The 23,527-nt window shown below is 35.4% G+C and overlaps 1 protein-coding gene across 2 annotated transcripts in view; it reads right to left on the reverse strand.

The window, feature by feature from the left end:
• Nucleotides 1–23,527, reverse strand: part of LOC150104209 (nardilysin-like) — a 561,456-nt gene that overhangs the window by 161,212 nt on the left and 376,717 nt on the right. For both annotated transcript variants that reach the window (XM_090396835.1, XM_090396833.1), the window contains exon 21: nt 11,526–11,577. In XM_090396835.1, coding sequence (XP_090252961.1) covers nt 11,526–11,577 — 52 coding nt within the window. The remainder of the gene's footprint in view (nt 1–11,525; nt 11,578–23,527) is intronic.

Below are 23,527 nucleotides of genomic sequence, written 5' to 3' on the forward strand. Positions count from 1 at the left end.
ACCTTTTAGTCTAAGAATTAATTATATATAAGACTGTAAGTAATCCAGGATCTTAACTCTAATATAACAACTCTCATGTTAATTTAGGACATCACTTTTGCTGTAATCAAACTATCTACATGAATTTGTTCTCTGATGATGTTATAAACAGAATATAGCTCTGATGAAGTTTTTTTTTTTCCTACTAGAAGTCAGGCCAGTAGAATAACAGTTGATCATATCATTGTCTCTTTGGCATACTGTTTGAAATGTAACATAGCTTGTTTGTGTGTGTGCGCTCCAGATGATGACTTGAATATGAAGGTTGAAATGTCGGAAATTAAAATATTTTAAACACGATTGTAGTCTCCATAATTTATCTGAAATGAATGCTGATCACCATGTAACACTACAGGAAAGGTTTATTCCAAATAGAGCTTACTTCAAACACAATTCGCTTAGCAGAACCTTTTGCCTTTTACCCTGTTGAGTGTTACATGTGTGCAAAGGAGTGTTACCCCTTTGCACACAATTCAAAAATATTAATGTATATCCACTTTCTATTTGAAATCGTCAGTTACACGAATCGCCACAAGCTGATTCATCTAAATTTGCAGTTGTAATATTCAGAAATAGTGCTTATCCTTAGATTTTGGACACCAGTGTAATAGCCACAACAGGAACAGAAACTAAAGTCAACAAAGAACATTTACAAAAACTTAACACTAAGTCTGAACCATAAACAGGTTTCAAATAAGTATGCACCAGAAATAACAGATAACTGACTTAACTATTTTGTGGAGAAAATGGTGAGTTGGAAAATATGGGCAATGAAGTACATGTTACAACAGGGTATTGGAATGAATTCAGGAAGCTCATGTTCAGTTTTATTTTGCTTTTTTTATAGATGTTACTATGAAGACTCTATTCCAATCATCCAGAATTCAAATAACTCAAGCATTTTGTACAGCTTTTATCTTGACACCTTGTCATATGCCCTTTTCAGATCTATGAAACATGCATACAAGTCCATGTTATATTCCCATGACTTCTCCAATATTTGTTTTAATATGAAAAATTGATCTTGACAACCTCTTGAGGTTGTCAAGATCAATTTGCCTTGAATTCAGTTTGTTTTTCTCCAAGCTTATCTTCCACAATTTTTCTTAGCCACTGCCATTTCTCAATTATACTTGCATGAATCTTACCAGGAATGCTCAGTAGGAAATTTCTCTGTAATTCTCACATTCAGTTTTATTTCCCTTTAATTTATAGATGGGTACTAAGAGAGTTCTAATCCAATCATCCAGAAATAGACTCTGTGACTCTTTTGATTATGCAGTGCAGCCATTGTAAAACTTTTACACCTCTATACTTGCACATCTGGTTTTCAATGACTTTCTCTACTGAAGTACACACACACACACATATATATATATATATACAGGGTGTTCGGGATAAATTTGACAGTTTCGTAAGGAAAAAGAAAATCTTCTTTGTATCTATTAAATTTAATGAATTGACAAAAAAACATTACAGGCAGAGTTAATTACAATACTATCAACAAGATTTACTCAAAATAACCACCATTAGCATCGATCACAGCTTCAATTCTGCTTCGGAACCTCGAACAAGCTGATGCTACAGTCTCCCTGGGAAGGGCCGCAAAAACTGTTTTAATTTTATCCATTAACTGGGCTTTTGTATTACTGGAAGCGCGATTGGTGTCTTTTTCAACTGCGCCCCATACAAAATAATCCATGGGGTTAAGGTCTGGGGAGTTTGGAGGCCAAACATTTGGACTGGTGAAGTCGTAGAAATTTTCAGACAACCATTTTTGACTTTTCCCAGAGGTGTGGCAAGGGGCCGAATCCTGCTGCCATACATACGGCCTACCATTGGCTACCCTTGTTATCCAGGGCTTGACTACAGTTAGCAACTCCACGAACAAAGCCCGAATTCCAATGCCAGGGTTCTTCAACACCTGTTCCTGCAGATTTGCGAGGAATTCTGCTGTACGAACGCAATCAGATCGTCTGCTAGGGATCTTTCTTCTTGCTACATCCTCGTAGTCACCATTGCAAGTCTCTAGTTCATGCCTGATTGTTTTTACTGTATTCAGGGAGCATTGGGCAGCAGTCGTAATATCCTTATTTTGATGGCGGGCACGAATCATCATGATACAAGTTATTCTCTTCCATGATTCAGGTGGGTTCCAGCTATCCATCCTTTCTGACATCTTGTATATGAATGAAGAAGGGTCCAAACTTTTAAATGAAGAGAAGTGTGTGTTAATACATGTAACTTACGGAAAAATATAATTAATTATAAATATGTCAAATTTATCCCGAACACCCTGTATATATGATATATATATATATATATATATATAGGATAAAATTACACAAGGAAGAAATTACACAGGGAAGAAATTACATATAGATAAAAATACACTAAGAAAAAATTACACAAATTTGAATATTCACACCGAAGTTTTTTACTTTAGAGGTTTTAAATTTTTATGATGAATTTTATATTTATTTTCAGATAAGAGTTCGTTAATTTTGTAATACTTTATAAGACCTACCTGTTGAATTACACAGGATAAAATTACACAAGGAAGAAATTACACAGGGAAGAAATTACACAAGGATGAAATTACATATAGATAAAAATACACTAAGAAAAAATTACATAAATTTGAATATTCACACCGAAGTTTTTTACTTTAGAGGTTTTAAATTTTTATGATGAATTTTATATTTATTTTCAGATAAGAGTTCGTTAATTTTGTAATACTTTATAAGACCTACCTGTTGACTTTAATTCGATTAAAATATTACTGGTATTTTGTTGTCAAATTAAACAAATAAACTTTCTTAATATTGCAAAAATTACTTTTATTTTAAAAAATAATAAAAAACAAACACTAAGTCATATAAGCTATACAACGTAAAAAATCCAATCGTCTATTAGAGTTGTAATTTTGTACAATATTTGAAATACGTTGTTTTAATGAAATGTACCTATGTCATCCTGGGTTTCGTTGACCAGTTGAATGCTGCAAATAGTTTGTATGTTGTAAAGATAATTCTTTAACAATGTTATCTAAAAATTTCAAAACAGTTGGATGGGAACACTGAAAAAGCGACAGAAGTCCATAGTGCCATCCTTCGATATAATTTGTAGTTCTAGCTATACAGTTGGCTGCAGTGTCTATGGTTCCAAGTAAAAATATTGAATAGAGGTTGTCTATAAGTGCCATTCTTGAGCTGTCGACCTCGAATATATGTACGTTCGAAGTAAAGCAGAACTTACTCGATTTGTTCATTATATTCATCTAAATTAGAGAACAGATCAGCAACTTCTAAAAATGTTTCTAACACTTCTTCTTCTGGTAAAAATGCAAGTGATTATAACATTTTAATGTGTACTGCAAATGACTGATTGGATTCATATAGAGATTTTAGGCCACATTAATTTACTTTGTGTATAATAGATTGTGATAAGTGGAAAAAGCAGCCATCAATTTCGATGTTTTCAAACACAGTACAGAAAGCATTCATTGCTGCTGTTTCAAAATCGATCAAAATTTTTCGTGGTTGAGCTTGAGGAATTTTCTCCAGTAACATGTTCAGCATCTTCACATATATTTCTTCCTTTTTCCCTGGTAGAAGAGCCAGTAGAAAGGGAAAAGTGATGCCTGATTGGACATGGATACTGTATAACTGATAATATATTTCTGGAACCACTTTAAATGTACCATCTGCTAGCCAAAAATCGTTAACTACCAGTTGATCTAGAAGAGTCTTGTAACCAATTAGTATTATATGTTCTGGATCTTCTTCCCTGGAATCATGAATAATCCATTTAGAATACTTCTCTGGTATTTCAAAATTTTTGTTATCTGGATTTGACGGAACATTTCCGATTGTTTTAGCTTTGGATCTATTTAATCGCCTCGTCATGGAGCTCTTCTTCGGTAGGCACATTTTTAATCCGCCTGATACAGTCACTAAACTGTTAGCTATAATTGCACAAGTCATTGCGCCTAGATTCGACATTTTTCTTTTCATTTGATTTGCAAGTTGATGAGCTTCAGATTCAAAAGTTCTATTAACATGACAGTGTTCTGAAGACTCACGGATAATCTTGTTGTCTCTGGTATGGAGCAGCGATCAACAATGTAAAGTTCTAAACTTTGCACAATGCCAATGAATAGTTCCGATAGCAGTTTCACAGTGACGAACAAACTCAAATCCTTTGTAAATTATAATTTGACCACCTTTATTACTAATGCCGTACTCAAAATCAGCCATAGGTAAATTAAAAATTAATTAAAAAAAATTAATAACCAAATTTATTACGTCGCACGTTATACAGTAGTTGAATTACGAGTCACTAAACTAGAACTGAAGAATGTATAACGTATAACGTTACTGGCTGGAGGGGTGAAGCAAGAATGTTTTTCTTGTTCCCCTTTATCTGTGTAAGTGATACAATGGATGAGATATTATTGAGCTTTCTGCTCGCCCTCTTGGGGCCTGAAGTTAGCTATGTTTGGTTTGTAGTAGAATTGATTTTGGTATTTTATATTTGCAGTGTATTGCTTCACTGCAGTTGTTAGCTTGCTTGATCAGTCGATTTGAGTGCAGGGTTGCTTTGGAAAAGAATTTTTAAGCTAAATCATGGAGATAAGAAGGGATGTTTACTTCTTGATGGATCTGGAAATTTCTTATGTACCATGGAGCATACAGGATCCTTCTTAGGCACTTATTCTGGATTCTTTGTAGTTTCTGTATGTTCGTTTTTGAGGTATGGCTCCATGCTGGAGAAGCGTAGGTGATAACTGGACAAATTACAGTTTTGTATAGAGTTAGCTTGTTTTGTAGATTTAATTTGCTTTTGCGGTTGATCGGGGGGGTAGAGTTGTGCAATTACTTTGGATGTTTTCACTCCTGTAAGTTTGATGTGGTTGCTAAATAGGAGTTTGTTATCTAGTTTCACTTTGAGATATGCGACTTCTTTCTCCCATGGGATCTTGACTCCGTTGAGCTGAATGTCATCCTTGCTGGTGACTTTTCTTCTGGAGAACAGCCGAGCTTTTTAGGGGGTTTACCTGGATCCTCCAGTCTGTTAGCCAAGTTGCTGTGATGATGTTACCCGAGAAACATCATCACAGCACTATCTGCATATAGTGCTGTGATGATGTAGTGATATAGTGATGTTTCTCGGGTTTGGGGGGGGGGGGGATATCACTGCATAGATGGAGAACAGTAGAGGTGCTAAGGGAGAGCCCTGTAGCACGCCTGCATGGATCTTGCATCTGGTTGATACTGTTCTGTTTAGTTTGATTTGCATGTGTCTGTCACTTAGGTATGCTTTAATTAGTTTAACTATTTTATTGGAAACTTGAACTTTATCAGTTTGTAGAGAATCTACAAACTGATAAAGTCTTCATAGTTATCTATGAAGACCACAGCTGTGTGGTGGTGGTTCCAGTTAAAGCCTCCTGCTATGTATTCCACCAATCGGTGTATTTGTTGTACCATGGAGTGTTCTTTGCAGAATCCGAATTGCTTGTCTGGGATAATTCCGAGCTTGTCAGTGATTACTTGTAGCCTGGCGAGGATAACCTTTTCGGTAACTTTTCCAAGACTTGATAGGAGGCTGATGGATCTGTAGCTTTCTGGAAGTTGGGGGTTCTTGCCTGGCTTTTTTTTATAGGTATGATATCTACTGTTTTCCAAGTTGTCAGGAAGTGCTGAAATCTGATAATTGCATTTGTGATGTTGCTTTTCTTGGTAGCAACTTCCATATTCTGTTAGTGATGCCATCTGGGCCTGGAGCCTTTTTGTTGTTTAATTGTGATATGATTTTAGTTATTTCCCCTGGGGTAGTGGGAGAGATGGGTTCTGAGTTATCAGTGAGATGACTTAATGCCTTCCTGATATGCCGATGAATTTTGTAGATGATGTTAACGTTTAGGTTTTTGTACGACGGACTGCATTGCTCCTCCAGGTTGTCTATAAAGGCTTCTGCCTTTTCCTTGTCTGTGTGTGTGCTATTCCATGTTTGGTTTGTATAGGAGGTAAGGGTTGACTTTTGGTGTGTAAGATTTTTAGGAGTTTCCATATGGAGTGATCTTCTGAGTTGATTGTGGCTAATTTGGTTTCCCATTCTTGATTTCTGTGGTTTTGTAGAGCTTCTCTGACTTTTCTGTTGAGATTGTTTAGTGTTGTTTTGTCCTGTGGGGCTCTAGTGTTGTGATATCTCTTTCTTGCTTTGTTCTAATCAGGTCCATGATTTCTTCTGGAATCCTACTGGTCGAGTGGTCGACAGTAGTTTTCATTGCTGAAGTTGCTTTTTGCATTTGGTTTGTTAGTTTGTTTATGGCTATATCTATCTCCTCTTTTCTGTGTATGATGGGCAGTGCACCAATGTAATCTGGTAGAATTTTTGTGAGTTTGTCCCATGCTATAAAGGAGCGCTGGGGGTGAGAGTTGTTCTTGATTGCCTAGCCTGAGCTGCATGGGGTTGTGGTCTGATGAAAGTTCTTCTATTGTTTCTAGTTGGTATTGGAAAGGGATGTTTTTGAGTATTACGATGCCCAGAACATCTGAATTTCCTGTTGGGCTGTGATGAGTGGATTCAGTAGGTCCAATCACAATGGCAGAGTTGCGCATTGCATAGTTGTATAAGGTGTGACCTTTGGTGTTTATGGATGAGCTAAACCAGGCTGTATGTTTGGAGTTGAGATCTTCTGCTAAGATAATAGTCTTTGGATCCGAGAATGGAGTCTAGGTCATTTATCAGTAGTAGGATTTTGGGATGGTTGTAGGCTGCATAAATCTTTAAGACTGCCTGCGTTGCTGATGTGTACCTCCACTCCGGTCACCTCTATGTTCATAATTGGTGAGTCAGGTAATGTGTTGTGGTTTAGGTAGCTTTTTATATAGATGGTTGTGCCTCCACCTCTTGCACCAAGTCGATCCTTTCTGTACATAGAAAAGCCTCGGAGTCTTGTGTTATTTGTTGGTCTAAGGTGCATTTCATTAACTAGAATGATGTCAGGTTTGTATCTGGATGCAAATTCTTGGAGTTCCAGGATTTTGTTTGTTATTCCATTTGCGTTCCAAGCTACAATCTTTAGAGAGTTTGGTTTGAGTTTTCTACTCATGGCAGAGGACTGTTAATATGGACTGGGTTCCTTGTAGGAATCTCTTTCGGGAGGATGGTGAGGGGCTTGTCCTGCTGAATTCTTGCAGCATGGTGGACGAGCAAGGCAGTTAAGACTGTTTCTAAGTTGGAGCCTCGCTGTTCTTCGGATGTGTGGGGGTCTTAGGTCGTGCGGCCTCGGCATATGTTTCTGTTATGTTGGTTGGTTGTATTCTCTCCTGTGTTGCTGAGGTGATTTGAGATGGCAGGAGAGTTGCCTGCCTGTTAGTGGAATCTTTGCAGAGAGGAAAGGTGATGTTATTTCTTGTTATACTGCAATTTTTCAGATAGGAAGTGCACCCCTTGTGAGGAAGACCTCACAAGGGTTGAGGTCCTCCACAGTTAGCACAGTGTGCCGGTGTTGTTTTCAGCTTGGTGCAGGTGCTTGTCTGATGTCCTTTACCACATTTTAGACATCTGTAGGCTGCTTTACAGAGCTTTTGGGCATGCCCAAACTTTTGGCATCTATGGTATTGTCCTGCCGATGCTTTCTTTCTTAGTGGCTCTGTTGTGATTTTGAGCCTGCATATATTTGTTAGTTCTGAAGAATGTAAGACAAAAATTTACTTATATACCTTCACCCAAACAATTGTTAGAAATTCTTGAGCAGTTCATGGTGATTAACAATTGTTGATTGGTTTTACCTTAAGAAATTATTCCTTGTAAACCTGAGGTAAGTACTAATTAGGGTAGCTAACCACTACATCATTTTGAGTTTCCAACTCAACCACCTCCCTAATCCCCTTGCCCAAATCTGCACTAGTGATTTACCCCTTGCTGGTTATAAATTTTGTACAATTTTTGGTAAATTTTATTTTATGTGTAATTCCTTACTTGTGTATTTTTTCCTTTGTGTATTTTTTCCTTTTAATTTTTTTCTTAGCATATTTTTATCAATGTGTAATTTTTTCCCTGTGTAATTTTTGCAGCACAATTTTATCCCATGTAATTTTGTCCTGACACGATATATATATATATATATATATATATATATATATATATATATATATATATACATACTCCTGACTGCATTCCACTTGAACGTTTTCAACTACTATGCTGTCAATGCTTGTTTTGTTTAGCAATCTTTCAAAGTAATTACTCTACACAACTAGAATACATTTAGTTTTCATACCACCCTTAATCATCTCCAATTCATTTTACAGTATTCTTTCCTCCAATTTATAAGCTCTTTCAAAAGCCTCCAGAATATTTGCCATCTTCATGATATTTATTTTCTATGTTCTTATCAAGAAACTTCCCATGACTGTTGTTTAACTACTCTACTACCAATCATCTACATCAGCGCCATCTACTGCCCACAACCACCACAGCTAGTATTTTTTGTCTGTAAATTGCATGTGTTTTGAAGGGCTGATTTGTCTGTATGTGGGATGAAAAACCAGAGTTTCCGGGAGAAAAACCCTGCTACCTCTGTATGAGATCAGCTAACTTTAATTGAAAAAGTCCATATAAAGATTCCTCCCGTCAGGACGAGACTCGAGCTTAGGCCTTTTTCCAATTGAGGGGAGCAATGTACCATCGTTCTTCTAATTGTGCTATGGACTCTGTATTCTCTAAGATGATCATAAGCTGACTTACTTACTTGCCAGAACTTTGATTTGATTCAAAATTTTCTTCCATACTCTTCTTTTCAATATGCAATTCAATTTTATCCTGCTCAACCCTAAATGGTGATCACTTCCAATTTGAAATCCTCTATAATATATATATATATACAGTAATCCCTCGATTAATGCGCCACCGATTAGTGCGTTTGCGATTAGTGTGGCATTTTTTTTCGATACCCAAATTCAATTAGTGCACCTCTAAAATTCGATTAGTGTGCCTATATACATCTTAAAAATAAATGTTACAGATTTTAAAAATTTTCTATCTAACATTTTTATGGTTAACTATTTTAAAAAATCACTCACCAGAATGAAATAATTTATTTACAGATTTAAAACATTTTACAAAGTTATTTTTAATAGCATACTACACTACTTCCATGTACAACATGTATACTATGTTCCAAATTTTTACCGCCAAAATTTGTCGCTTGCTATAGTACGCCCACAAATTTGAGACCCTTCGACACTTCTGCGCATGTCACAAAAAAGAGAATTCATTCCAATAATAGGGTAATCAATCCGTCTTCTGGAATGTGTTGTTTATTATGACACGTTGAAAAATTAACTTCTCTTTTATGATCATTGTTTTTTAAAGTGGTAACTATTTTGCTTGTATAACAGTCAGGAAATTTTATCTATAAAGCATGTGATTTCGCGTATTGGCGACCAATTCGTACGTCCTTCATTTCTTTTTTCCCTTCAGCATGAATCGACTATTCTTGGCATCAAGCCAAGCGAAACTCTACAAAGTGTGGAACGAATTATACTTTTTCCCATAGGTTATTATATTCAATTAGTGTATTTTTGAATAATACGCCTGTTTTAAAGAACGCATTAGATGCACTAATCGAGGGATTGCTGTATATATATTAATAAAAAAAGTAGAAAAAATCCTTAGCTCACCCACAGTACTTATGTACTATAAGTACTGTGATTACAGTAACTTGTAAACAAAACATCCCAATCAAACCAAAAAAAAAAAAAAAACTCGATGAGATTTTTATGTTATAGAACAATTAGCATAAAGCAATGCCTTAAAATTATGGCTTAGATTAATATTAAACAGCGGCCATAATCTGATAAAATGATAATGTAAGAACTATGTGAATTCAGAAGAGGAAAATGCATGAATAATGCAATATCCTCAGAATGATAAGTGAAATATGTATGTATAGATTTCAAGAGGGGAAGAAAAAACTTACATGGTCCCTCACAATAAGTTATAGATCTAAAAAACACTGACCAAAACGTTTAAGAATAAAACAAATAAATAAATAAAACATATGCTGGAACAACTTGTATTAAAAAACAACCCACTATCACAATGGATAAATATAAAAAAGAGAAAGTAACCAATAAGAATGCATCATTGCTTTGGTTTGAGAACTTCTCAGAAAAGGTCAAGCAAGAAAGAGAAAAACAAAGAGGATAATCTCAGCTGGTGGAAGTCATCACATCAACCTGCCCAGAAGTAGATCTAATAGCTTGTTACAGTCTCAAGCTAGTTCTTGTCTGGCTGTTCCAGCAGTCCCCTTCCTCCAGGGATGGATGAAGAACTTGAGGTATCTTTGTCCTGTCCATTTTGTTAACATACTGTAACCATTGTGTATATGTTACTGGATATACTGAAGTATCATATTTAGTTTATTTATTATTCTGGCAGTTCTCAAGTGGCAGGTGGTGTACTTTCCATGTTGGGAGTGTTACTGAAAGATAATTTCTTCAAATTTTAGTTAATAATATTAATTCACTGTAGTGTTTTTGTGTTATATGAGTGAAGTTTAGATTTAAAGAAAACTTGTATATCTATTTAAAATAGACATCATCACTGTGGTGCCAATATGTAAGTAGAACAATGCAGCCATAATGTCCTTGTTGGATAAGTTGAATATGTGTGATTTTGTTCAGTGCAGTATTGTGTGAGATATATTCATCCTGAAAGTTGATAAATTTATGGAAGGAGAGGGAAACTGATAAGCAAATATGCAGTAAGTGTTTTGAGAGTGATTGCCAGTTGGGTGGAGAGGGCAAACCACATGATAGCAGAATAGATAGTAGACCATAATAACAGAGTACTACAGTGATGACAGAAAATAAAACATTTTGATATCAGTGATAATATTGAAAGAGCATTGGTTGAAGGTCAGGAGAACAAGGAGGACTTCAATAAGGAAATGGCATGCTCACATATGGCCATTTACAGAACAAAGCACAAATTGAAAGATTGTAGAAATGACATGGAATTAGTTGAGCTGAGAAGAGAAAAAGCAAGAGATCCATGGTAAGTAACAAGATCATATGAATAAAGAAGAGGGTAAGACAAATATCACATAACTATGCTCAATCTCAAAATTAAATAATATTGTCACATAATAAATATAAAATTAACTTATTCTGCTGCAGCCCATACAACTACTATCATTATACACTTGCCACCAGGTGGTATTGACTGTTACAACTATGTTGGTATTTATCATATTTATGGAATTTAAATTTATGCTTCCTTTTATCAATTTATTTCATAATAACAGAAAGTAATATCTGAGATAGTGCAGCAAATGAAACTTAAAAAAAATTAAAATGCATTTAGGAATGCCTTCTGTTTCATAAAAACATAAGTGAAACATAGAAACAAGAAACAGATTTCATAAAAATTTTATACTAAATATAAATACACAAATAAGGAATCCTTACTTTTCTGAGGTATTGTGAGCTAATGGAGAAATCAAATGAAAATAGATGCATGCTGAAATAATAAAACAAACAGATTAGCTTTAGCCTTTTGTTTATAAAATAAATATTCTGGTATATAAATACATCACTTCCCATGTATATAAAAACAAAAAACCACAGACTATTGAGGGTCTATACTGTTTTGTGTACCTCTGCAATATTAGAATTGCTGAGTTATATACTAATAAGCATAGTTATTTTGCATCTGCTGAACAATAAAATTATGTAATTACTCTATCTATATAATAAAATAATTCTTTTGGAGAAAAAAATTAATTATCTATTACTTCTGTCTTAGTGAGCAATAGATATACTTTCATATTTTCGTGGCAATCAGGTTCTTCTTGTATCTACTAGAAGGCCAAAGTAGTCTGAAACATATGTTTTTGATCTAAGCAGCACAAAACCATCAACAATTTTAATTTTTGTTTATTATTTTTTTAAGAGAGAGAGAGGGAAATGGATGAGCTACAAGTAGCAAAGATAATGCAAAAGTATTATGCAATATGGCAATGGGAGTAGATAGAATATAAGCAAAAGTGCTTATGTTCTAGAAGAAATGTGCAAAAATTAGTAATGCATTTGGCCTGTTGCCTTAGTTGTGACATATCCAGGATTTTGAAAGAATGAAAGGAAGTCAATATAATCCTATTATACAAATGTATGGTGGTAGGAGAGATGCAGCTAATTACAGAACTAGTATCTCTAGAGTAGTCTGTAATGGAGAAGCTAATTAGGGTCCATATACAGAAATAAGTGGATTGGACTTGTAGATACAGTTATCTACAGAGAATAGCAGGTTTTGTTAAAAGTAGGTTTTGCTTCAGCACTTTTCTGAGGCAAATAGAGCCAATAAGCAAAATGTATACACCAGGATATTACAAAGCTTTGCAAAGCATTTAATTCATGTTAACTTTTTAGAGTACTGACAGACAACACTACATAAGAAGAAAATAAATATTATTATTATTATTACATGACACCTCCAGGGAGTCCAAGGACTCATCGTGGGAGGACACTCTACTCTACTTCACTAAATATATCTCATCCTCTCTGCTACTGCTTAAATCTCTACCTACAACACTACTACTTAATTCTCCAACTACTGACACTACTACCATCAATGCCATATATCACCCATCATCACCAACAACAGTATCTTTTTTTTTGTAACTTGTGTTCTGAAGGGCCGATCTGTCTGCATTTTAATAAACTAAATAAGATAGTTTATTAAAACGCAGATATTTTGCTAGATTTCAAACACACTGCAGCATAAAAACACCTGGCACAGATCAGTCAAGTATGATTTATGGAAAAAAAAAAAAATCAAACTGTAAAGGAACAATGAATTGTCACATTATGGTACCCTCTAGGACTGAATATAAGGTTTACTACAAAGTGGTCTTAACCCAAATTTTGGCTAAATTAATGCAGTCATAAGCAAAGTTAGAGAGTTCTTTACTAATTGCTCTTAGATTCACTGATAAAAAAAATATATATATATATCAATTTTTGGATTCAGCAGACTCAATGTCTTACACGCTTATAACTAATCAATAATGCCACACTTTTCTTCCAATAATCCTGTGTGAAGGAATATCTAACACATGGTCAGATTGTCCTTACTTGACATAATGATGATGATATTATTTCTTACATTCATCCAGAGATAAGTTGTAAACACATAGCTCTTTATACACTCCATGATGTGCTAAAGGATGGAGAGGGTCCTTAAAATAAGAATTGTTAGAGTGCTATTTAAAAGTGGCATGAAAATTATATGAATATATCACTATGGCTGTCTTTTACAGGGTTGCAGTCGCTGGTTTAAAAATGTAGACTAAATAATTTGAGTTCGCATCAAGAGTTGCGTGACTGAAACAATTAACCACAACCTAACGTATTAATGTTTTTTGAGGATACTATATAGTTGGAATGGGTGTAAGTTACATGGAAAGTTGTAACTGTATATGTATGTATCTTCCAGCATGCAATGAATTTCTATACACAGATAAAAATGACTGGGAACCATTTGAAAGACATGTGACTAATATGTCTAGAAGGGATAGAATTTGATTTGATTCTTTTTTCTATACCAAAGTGTATTTCTGGATGACTATCTAAATTTCATAAAGTGGGGGTTGAGGACATGGGCCAATTAGCAAATATATCATCAACATAGTGTAGCCAGACTACAGGATTGAATATCGTGAATTGAGGGTTTGGACTGATAAATAGGGCTTGATCTATGTGCTGAATGTAGAAAGTAGTTGAAGGGAAGGAAAAGCCATAGTAGTACCATCCATATCTTGTATATTTTTTCTTCTGTGTAAAATAACTAATATGAACAGTGAATATGAATAATGAAAAAAAAAAACTTTAGTGAGGAAGTAACATTCATAAGATCAAAGGTCTCTCTTAGCAGTCTAATAAGGAAACAGAAGTAGTATTAAATTTGATGATTATGTTTCTTGCATTTCTGAAGTTGAGAATTTGTTAACTAGTCATAAAGGGGAAAAAAATATTGCTAACAGTTTGGAAAGTTTACAAATAATGATGAGTTAAAGTTTCCACAGCTTGAATTGTCCATACTTATTTTGTGGCAAGCACCACATAGAACTTAAGAAAGATAATGTTTACTAAATTACTACTTTATACATCTTGAAATTAATATTAAATACAAATAGAAAATAAACTATTAACAGAAATTTCTAAATTAATAACTGTTATACATCAAATGAATGCAAACTAGATGTTGAATATAGTATTATAGATGTCAGAGGCATGGCTCACTGTTGGGATGTGCTGTGCAATTTCTGCATAGCCTAATTCATTAATATAGAGAATATATGATATATAATGACTAAAGCTGGTTTAAGATGAGATCTGGTTCTTATTACAGTGAGTTGGATATTGTATCAGTTCACTAGCTTCTTTAAATCTGCAAACACACTTGCTGAATTCTACATATGGGATGTTTGTGAGTTGCCAAAGTACTTGATACTTTCTTGGATGCTGTGTGTAAAATGTTAATCCTGATCAATGTGCACATTTCTTCTTTATCTTCTTTGAGGCAGATTTCTCCAGAAATCAACTTGTCTGTCCAGCATAATAGATACGTGTACAGAAAATTTTGTACATCTCTGTTTGTTTAAGAGGGGGGGGGGGGGGGGCACCTTAACATCATGGACAATAACTGTAGCATGAAAGCAACTTTTAAGCTTTAGAACCATTGTAGTCATCCTGTTTTATATGCACTGGAAAATAATTGAAAGAAAATAAGGTATTTTTTTTTTCATCTTTTCTGCTCACCACTGGATACTGTAAAGTGAGTGTTTTGATGATGCTTCGTTTTTGGGTAAGATGATAATATGAAACAGCATATAGAAATCTTTCAGTGTTGAATTTTTTCTGTAGACTTCTGTTGTGTCAGAAAAAGTGATGAGTCATCCCTTTTTCCCACCCAACGTTACGTTACCTCAGAAGGAAGGGATAAGGACATGCTTATGCCTCCTGATGGGAAATGTACCGAATAATGTCCCATGAAAATGTAAATAACCAGATGTGTAAATTCTAAACACTGTTAAGATAGCCCATATGTTTATTGAGATAGTAATTGTGAATGAATTAAAGTAAAAAGTTATGTAATATTAACAAGTAAATATGTATAAGCTAAGTACAAGTTTTAAGACATGTGAAGACAGTTCGTAGCCACAGCGTCCAATCAGCTGCCGCCGTATGCATGACGACACCGCCGAGTGAGGGAGCTGTTTCGGAGTATAAAAGTTTCGGCGGGAGTTCGAATCACTCTCTTATCTCTTGTCTCTTACCTCTCATCGCTTGTCACTTGTCTCCGAGTTTCGTCGGCATCAAGTTTCCTGTAGGAGTGCTATGTAGAGCTTGCCGCCACGTGTAGCAAGAATCTCCCCTTGCTATGCATGTTACATCAGTCAAAGCTGCAACTACAATGTGTTCAAACACATTAGGAGAAAGAGCCGCTGATGAAATCCACGTCAGCGTACAAATCTATGTATGAGTGTTTTCGGTTCGTGTAGAACAAAGGAACAAAGCCTGCCACAGAGGAGGTACAGTGAACAGATCACAACACCTAGTCAAAGCAAGAACGGTAAGCGAAGATTTTCTTATATTAATGTAGGATTAAAGTATCCGTGGAGTAAAGAAACAGAAGATAAGAACACACGCTATTTACTTGTAGTGCCATAGGAACAGTCTGCAATTTGGACACTTTTGTCAACTGTTAAGAAGAAAGCATATGAGGCTCCAGCTGAACAGGAGGCCGAGCTCCGGACCGTTTAAGTGATTTAAGAAAAGTAATGTCATATGATCAGAAAGTAGTTAAGTGTTAACAGATATTTTGGGGGAGAGAATTAAGTAGAAATAAGTACTATTGTCCTAGAGAATTACATGTCAGATTTATTGAATTGTCTAGTGTTTATATGTAATGTTTCATGTATGATATTATCAGGTAACTTAATTGTGAGAGTCTGAGGATAGATATATGTACAGAAGTGAGGAATTTATGCCCAGTAAGAGATCATAGTACAGAAGTTTAAAATGTGTTTAATTAAGTAAGGGGAACCCAGACTCTTTTAAGGTTAAGAATTTAAATAACATGTATACTTGTCTTTTGTGAAATAATAAATGTGTTTCTTTTTACATAATCAATCGAGTTTGTCATATCTTCTGCGGATTTGAATTACCATTTGGAAAATTTCGTACCATGCATTTAAAGGGGAAACCAATAGTGATATGAAAATAGGGACCACGACTGCATACTTCTTGATCCCTACATTTTCTTTTAGTGTTATTGGATAATGTATCAGAATTTAGTTGCCGGCTGGCGCAGTCTTTAATCTATACAAATTTGTTGGCAACCGAAATCTGAGAATAAGAGATACAAAATTTAATGTTAAAAGTAAAAGTAAAGAAAGACAATTAAAGATATAAAGAAGTCAGACAGCCCAAGAAAACGGGGATATAACACTTCAAACGAAAAATTACAATGATTTTCTACTTGATCACGAGAACATCTAGGATGCCTTTATCAGCTTCTAATATGCTCAGCACTGCAAGATATATAGATGTAAAAAGGATATGCAGCTAAAATGTCCATAAATATCATTATGCCCCTTTCAAACCATACACCATGCTGGCAACTTGCATTTGTTCTATATAAAAGATCAGCCTCATTCTTTTGCACATAATGGGGTGTATAAGATTTCTTGTGACTGCAACTTATCAGCGTGATCAAATATGTGCAGTCTTACTGAAGGTCATTGATGAGGAGTGCTTAAGGAGAGTGCAACAAAATCTCTTTTCCTTAGTGCCAAGATATGTTAGTGATGCTGGATGGATGGAGAGAGAGAGAGAGAGAGAAAACGATGGTAAAAGAGATGTTTACTTTGACCAGTACAAATGATTTAGCAAGTGACGTGTAGTATGTGAGAAGATATAAAACAGTTATTAGTACATGAAAAAAAAAAAAAAGTGAGAAAGTAAAGTTGTGAGTCTGATGCCACAATAAAATTACATTTGCAATTATCTCTATGGCAAATGACAACTGAGAAGCCAATTTTAGAATCATCATCTGACATGAAACATTTCCACTAATCTCAATAACTCATCATGCTATGGGACAGTTTCTGTTATATGGCGAGTTCCTTTTTCCAGGTCTTCTTATCCTCAGCTTTTCTCTTTAACAGCTTATAACTTCTTCCAGTTAATCTAAGTACATCCTCTAAAATGTATATTTGGATTATCTTCTTCTTTTTCCTAATATCTTCCCTTCTATGGGATGTTTGCAATAAACTTGTTATGTTTCCATGTGTCCCATGAATTTAATTTTCCTTCCTATGATTCCCTTCTTCAGCACTTGGTTCTCTTTTATTCCATGTAAGAATGCTCACTGGATTTCTTTCTTACCAATTTAGCAATAGAAATACTCTATAAGATATATTTCATATACCTCAATTCTTTTCAAGTCTTCTGCTGCTGTAATAGTCTTACAACCATATTATTATTATTATCATACAGTATCTCCACAGATTCTGGACACTCATTGTGGGAGACCATCACTAACTATTATACACACAAAACCAATTATACCCTTCCTTAAACTCATTCTGGCAATCCATTCCACTCATTCACCACTCTCCATGCAAAACATCTGGTCCACACACCCCTGCTAACCACTCTTACACAACTTCCATGGACAGCCCCTCTCTCACTATTTGTCAGATTGAAAATTTTTCTTTGCATCTATTTTATAAATCCCCTTTAAGATCTTAACAGCTTATATCATGTCCCCCTTTTCCATCTATCAACTAAAGTTTGTAACCTGTAAACCTTTAACCTGTCATAGGAATTATTCCACAGACCTGTCATCAGCTTAGTCACTCATCTCTAATTTTCTCTACCACCTACTGGTCACCAAGAAACCCGGGTGACAAAATTTGTGCACAGTAATCAAGATGTGGCTAAAGATGGATAATAACTTCTCTATCTTTATAATGATTAAAATGAAACATGTTAGCATGTTGAAAAACATGCTAACATGTTTTTCAACATCCAAGTACTCCTTTGAGCCATTTTATCAACTTTTATAATATGCCCTCTGAACTTCAGTTCTCTGTCCACCATCACTCCCAAGTCCCTAACTTAATCAATTTCTTGCAATACTGTACCATCAATATGATACACTGTATGTAACCTTTTCAAAATGTAAGGTTATGAATGCATAACCTTACATTTTGTAACATTAAATTGACAATCATTATTCTTTTCCCACAATGCCAATTTATTTAAATCATCTTACAGGATATCTGCATCACTTTATCAACTACTGCCCTCCCCAGTTTTGCATCATCAGCAAATAACTGAATCTCCCTCCCCCATAAATCTCTCCCTATATCACTGATATACAAATTAAAGAGCAGTGACCCTAGTAGAAAACCCTGAGGTGCTCCACTAGTCACCTGCATTTTCCTAGATTCCACTACAGAATATACTGCTCTCTCTCTCTCTCTCTCGCATCTGTCTGTCAGCCAACACCCATCCATGTGATTAGCTTCATATCCATTCCCATTTGCTCCAACTTTTGTAAGTTTCCATGTGGTATTCTGTCAAATGCCTTTTCAAAGTCCAGTGGTATCATGGTGTAGCCATTTCCTTTATCTGATTCTTCTGTCACTTTATTATAAAATGTGAATAAAATACTAAGACTGGACCTACCCATTACAAAGCTGTGCTTTGGCTCTATCTATCTACCCATGTTGGATTTTACCTTATACCAACTTTCCAATACAACAACCACTCCTGGTATATTAATTGGTCTGAAGTTTGCTACCTTTGTCTTGAAGCCAACTTTATGCAATGGAACTACTATCTTGTCCTCTTTCCACTCCCTTCAAATCCTGCAAAAGCGAAGAATTAGATTGAACAACTGCATCGGAGGCAATGCCAATTCTCTTGCACATTCATGTAATACATTGAGCTGACATACCATCCAATCCCACTACTGTATTCGCATTGATATTTTTCAATATGCTGAACACCTCCTATTCATCTACCTCAATTTTTATATGAGTCTCTGTCACATAAGCAACTGCAAAATCTCCACTTGGATGATACACCTTTGCAAAATGATCACTCAACATGTTAACTATTTCTTTTACCACTGTCACCTTCCTATCATCTGCATCGATTAAAGCCATCCTACCATAATCATTTTCCCTCTTACTTGCTATATAATGAAAACTCTTTTGGATTTATTTGGTCTGTTAGCTAATTTTCTCTCATAAACTAATTTGGCCTTTCTTACCATACTAGTCACCTTTCTTGCTTGTACTTTGCACTGCTCATTACTATATAAATCATCTTTTCTTTATTTTCCCTTCCCAGTATTTTCTGTTTTTCCAGCTCTGGCTTTATATCTCTACTCATCCCTTTAATCAGCACCTGGTTCATCCTCCTTGCCTTGGGTATGTGCTCTGATATTGCTTCTATCAAACAATCTCTGACCACTTCCCATGCACTACTGACATTCTTTAATTGTAGTTTCTCGAGCAATGGCACTTCTCCAAGATGCCTACTAAGTCTGTCATAATTACATTACCAGCTTTATAGTTTAATATAAACCCTTTCTTGACAGAGAATTCCACATGTTTAGCAACAAGACTGCATGTTTTGCACTCCTCAGTTGGAGACAGAGTATCTGCCATGGTTATATCTTCTGATGCTATTACCAGATCTGGCATTCAAACACTCCTGGCCCCCTCTATAACATATTATTTCAGGTAATTATCCCTTAGCAATAATATAAATTCCACTTCCATCTTGCTATGCCTTCATTCTTCACTCCAATCTATGTCTCCATAGTTCAAGTCTTTGATAATAATTACTCAGCCTGCACTTGCTGTGCTAATCTGCTGATGCACGGTATAACAGAAACCAACAATATATTTAGTCCCATTGGCCTCTGTCTCACACAGACAACCTCAAATGAACCATCTCCCCCCCCTCCCCTTAGACCTAAAATCCTCTTTAATTTCTAATTTTGTTGGTTGTAGTTTTTCACCTATCATCATCAATACCCCAACTCCTGCCTGTCCCCTCTATTCTCCTTGAAAATGCAATACCCTATTACATTCTATCCCTGTAACTATATCATTTTCCCAACCAGTTCTTACTAATATCTATGCTTTTTGGCCAAGTCGAGCTGACATGCCATAAACTCCTCTCCCTTGTTCCTGATACTTTGGTCATTCATGTAAGTGCATTTCAACATCTCCTTGGATCCATAATTATCCCTGTGTAATGTCATTATCAACCCATTCGAATCTGAAATCTGTGAAATCACATTCAGCACTGTATAATCATTTCTGTACATGTACACGCATGCACGCACGCACCTGAGAGGATGGATTAGATTCAGTATAAGTTTGCAGGAATAAGGTTCAAAGAAATACTCCTATTATTTTTAAATAAAATCTATTCAACAAGTAACCCACCAACAGAATGGAAAAAAGCAATTTTGATCCCTATCTTCAATAAAGGTAGTAGAGATGACCCTAAAAATTATAGGGGTATAAGTATACTAAATCCCTGCTCGACAGGGTGCCACATAATAAGCTGATATTTAAGTTGCAGCACATGGGTTTAGATATTGGGTTAGTCAACTGGATTCAGGATTGGCTGTCTGATAGGTATCAGAGAGTTGTGTATGGTGGGACAATATCAAGGAGGCAGAAGGTTATAAGTGGGTTCCCACAGGGCTCGGTACTGGGACCTGTATTGTTTAACCTTTATATCGATGAATTGTCAATGGATTGCAGGGGATTATTCAGTTGTTTGCAGATGATGTGAAGCTAGGAAGGGTTATTAGATATAGTGCAGATTTGGCAGGCTTGCAAGAGGATTTGAATAAACTGGACAGATGGGCAAATGAATGGGGGTATCGGCTTAATGCAGCAAAATGTATGTAAAGTCTCGAAGTTTGGGATACATCGATGGGAGGCTGCATACTCAGTTGGAGGAGCTGTACTGGAGGAAGTAGGGGAGACAAGAGATCTGAGGGTGATGATTGATAGAAACCTGAAATTCAGGGGACATATTGCAAAGGTGGTGAAGGTAACCCAGAGGTTTGCTGCAATACTGAGAAGGATGCTGACCTGCAAAGATAAAAGAGTTATCGTTCCATTGTATAAAAGCCCCTGAGAATTGGCTGATGTGGACTGCAGAGTTTGGTAGACAGAAGAAGGAGAGGTAATATGATTGAGACTTTTAAACTGGTCAGAGGTAGTTACAGGGTGGCACTGGGAAGGTCTTTTGCTTGGTGGAACAGCGAGAAGTAGCGATGACAAGGGGCCCATACCTTGAAGTTATGAAAGGAAGCTGTGAGCAAGAGGGTGTGGAGTGGTTTCTTTGCATGGAGGGTGGTTGAACCATGGAATGCATTGCCTGATAGAGTGGTGAGAGCAAGAACAGTCAATGAGTTCAAGGAGTGGTATGATAGACTTTGCGTTTCCTAGGAAGGTCCTCCCATGATGAGTCTCTTGATTCCGTGGAGGCCTGAATAATAATAATAAACTTCTTGGTATCAACTGAACAAAAAAAAAAAAAAAAAAAAAAAAAAAAAAAAAAAAAAAAAAATTGCACAGGTTTAATATATAATTGTTTTTCTTCAGCTTCTGTAATATCTGTAATGTTTATTATGTACAGCTGAGAAGGGAAGATTATGGTTTTAAGTGCTATTGCTTTAGATGAAAAGGAAAGTGGCCCGATTTTCCAGTCTTCTAAAGTTTCATGTTTTTGAATATAAGTTCTTAAACTGATAATATCGGATAGGCACAGCAGGGAATTCCAAGTATAGTGAGAGGTTCCTTCTCTGGAGTTAGTCAAAAGAGAATGCCCCCAATATTCTGCTTTTCAAAAACTTTTAATTTTGTCTTTTCAGGATTAGCAGTTAATCCAGTTATCTTCCTGAATTTTTCAAAAAAACACCAAAAAAAAAAAATGCATATGGAGTCATTATCCCTCAAAGCCTATTACATCATTAGCATATGATAATACTTTATTTTGCTTCATAGTTTAGGAAACTTTTATCCTCAAAGAGCATGCAAATTTTCAACTTCTTGCAAAAAACAAAACAAAAAAAAAATAATTTTTTTTCAGCTTCTTTGCATTGGTTCTTGAACTTGGCTGCTTTTTCACGTTAACTAGGTGGAGCAGATTACATAGCAGAAACAGATTAAATTCTACTGCTCAGCCTTAAATTCCGCACACCTGCATGTTTTAATTGTCTATCTCATTCCTAGTTTGAGCCTGTTATTGATAATGCAGAAAAATATCTTGTAATCAGTATCGGATAGAGAAATAAGCCTCCAACTGTTGATTAAGGTATGATCTCTATAAGGTTTCAGAATGAAGACAATATAGCGTGCTACAAATTAATTCACTTGGTATGTGACCTCTAGAGAAAGAAAGAAGGAAAGAAAACAATTAAACAGCATAACTGAAATGAGAAGAATAAAATCCCAGGCCTTGAAGTTCTATCCCTAGATCATCAGGTCTTAGGATTTTTTGTCTGGCATTTTAACATAGGCTGTGGTAACTTCGGCTGTTGTTATGGGTTTATCAAGCCTGTCTTGGATGTCAGCAGGAAAGGCATTAATGTTCTAAGAGTTATAGTTTCCCACAGTAATATTATCTTCAAACATATTTTCGTAGTGTTTTTGATAGGATTAAAAAACTCCCACCCACCCACCCCCACACACACACACAGAGGTGGATGATAGAATTTAGTGAACTTTGAGGTCTCATCAGAGGAGCCAGTCCCAGGAAAGATGCCAAAGCTGAATTACTGCAGAGGTCATATATTTCTCATATACAGGTACAAAAAGGCATATCAACTTATTATTAGAATACTCTGGACCAGAGATAGTTGTCAAAAGTTTTTTCACTTGATAACAAAGTAAATTATACTTTACAAGAAATTATATTCTTGCATAATCCATTATCCAAGTGCAAGCAAACCAAGTTTTCACGCAAAATATCTTCAATGAGACCCTAATAAAGGTTAAAACTGGTCTGGGTAGTGACCTTTCTGATAATGCATAGCAATATAGTAAAACTTAAAAAACAAAAAACTTTCTGAAATTATCTCTGATCTACAGTTATTTCAGTAAATTATAGTGACTGCAACCATGTTAGGAATAATTATACTACTAGCCTGACCTCTAGTGGAAAAAAAATACAGGTAGTCCTCGACTTAAGACGGGGTTCCGTTCCAAAGTCTATCATAAGTCAATTCAGATATAAGTTGAGGACTTTTTTAATTCTTGATTTGTTTGATTTCTGTTATAACATTTTCATAAATTAGGTTTCTTTTTAACTTAAAATGGTTAAAAATGTATAAATTTATATAAACATTTATAAATTATTTA

Source organism: Typopeltis vanoorti, chromosome 8, assembly GCF_054136105.1.
Source record: "Typopeltis vanoorti isolate ZY-2024b chromosome 8, IOZ_Tvanoo_1.0, whole genome shotgun sequence".
Lineage (NCBI taxonomy): Eukaryota > Metazoa > Arthropoda > Arachnida > Uropygi > Thelyphonidae > Typopeltis > Typopeltis vanoorti.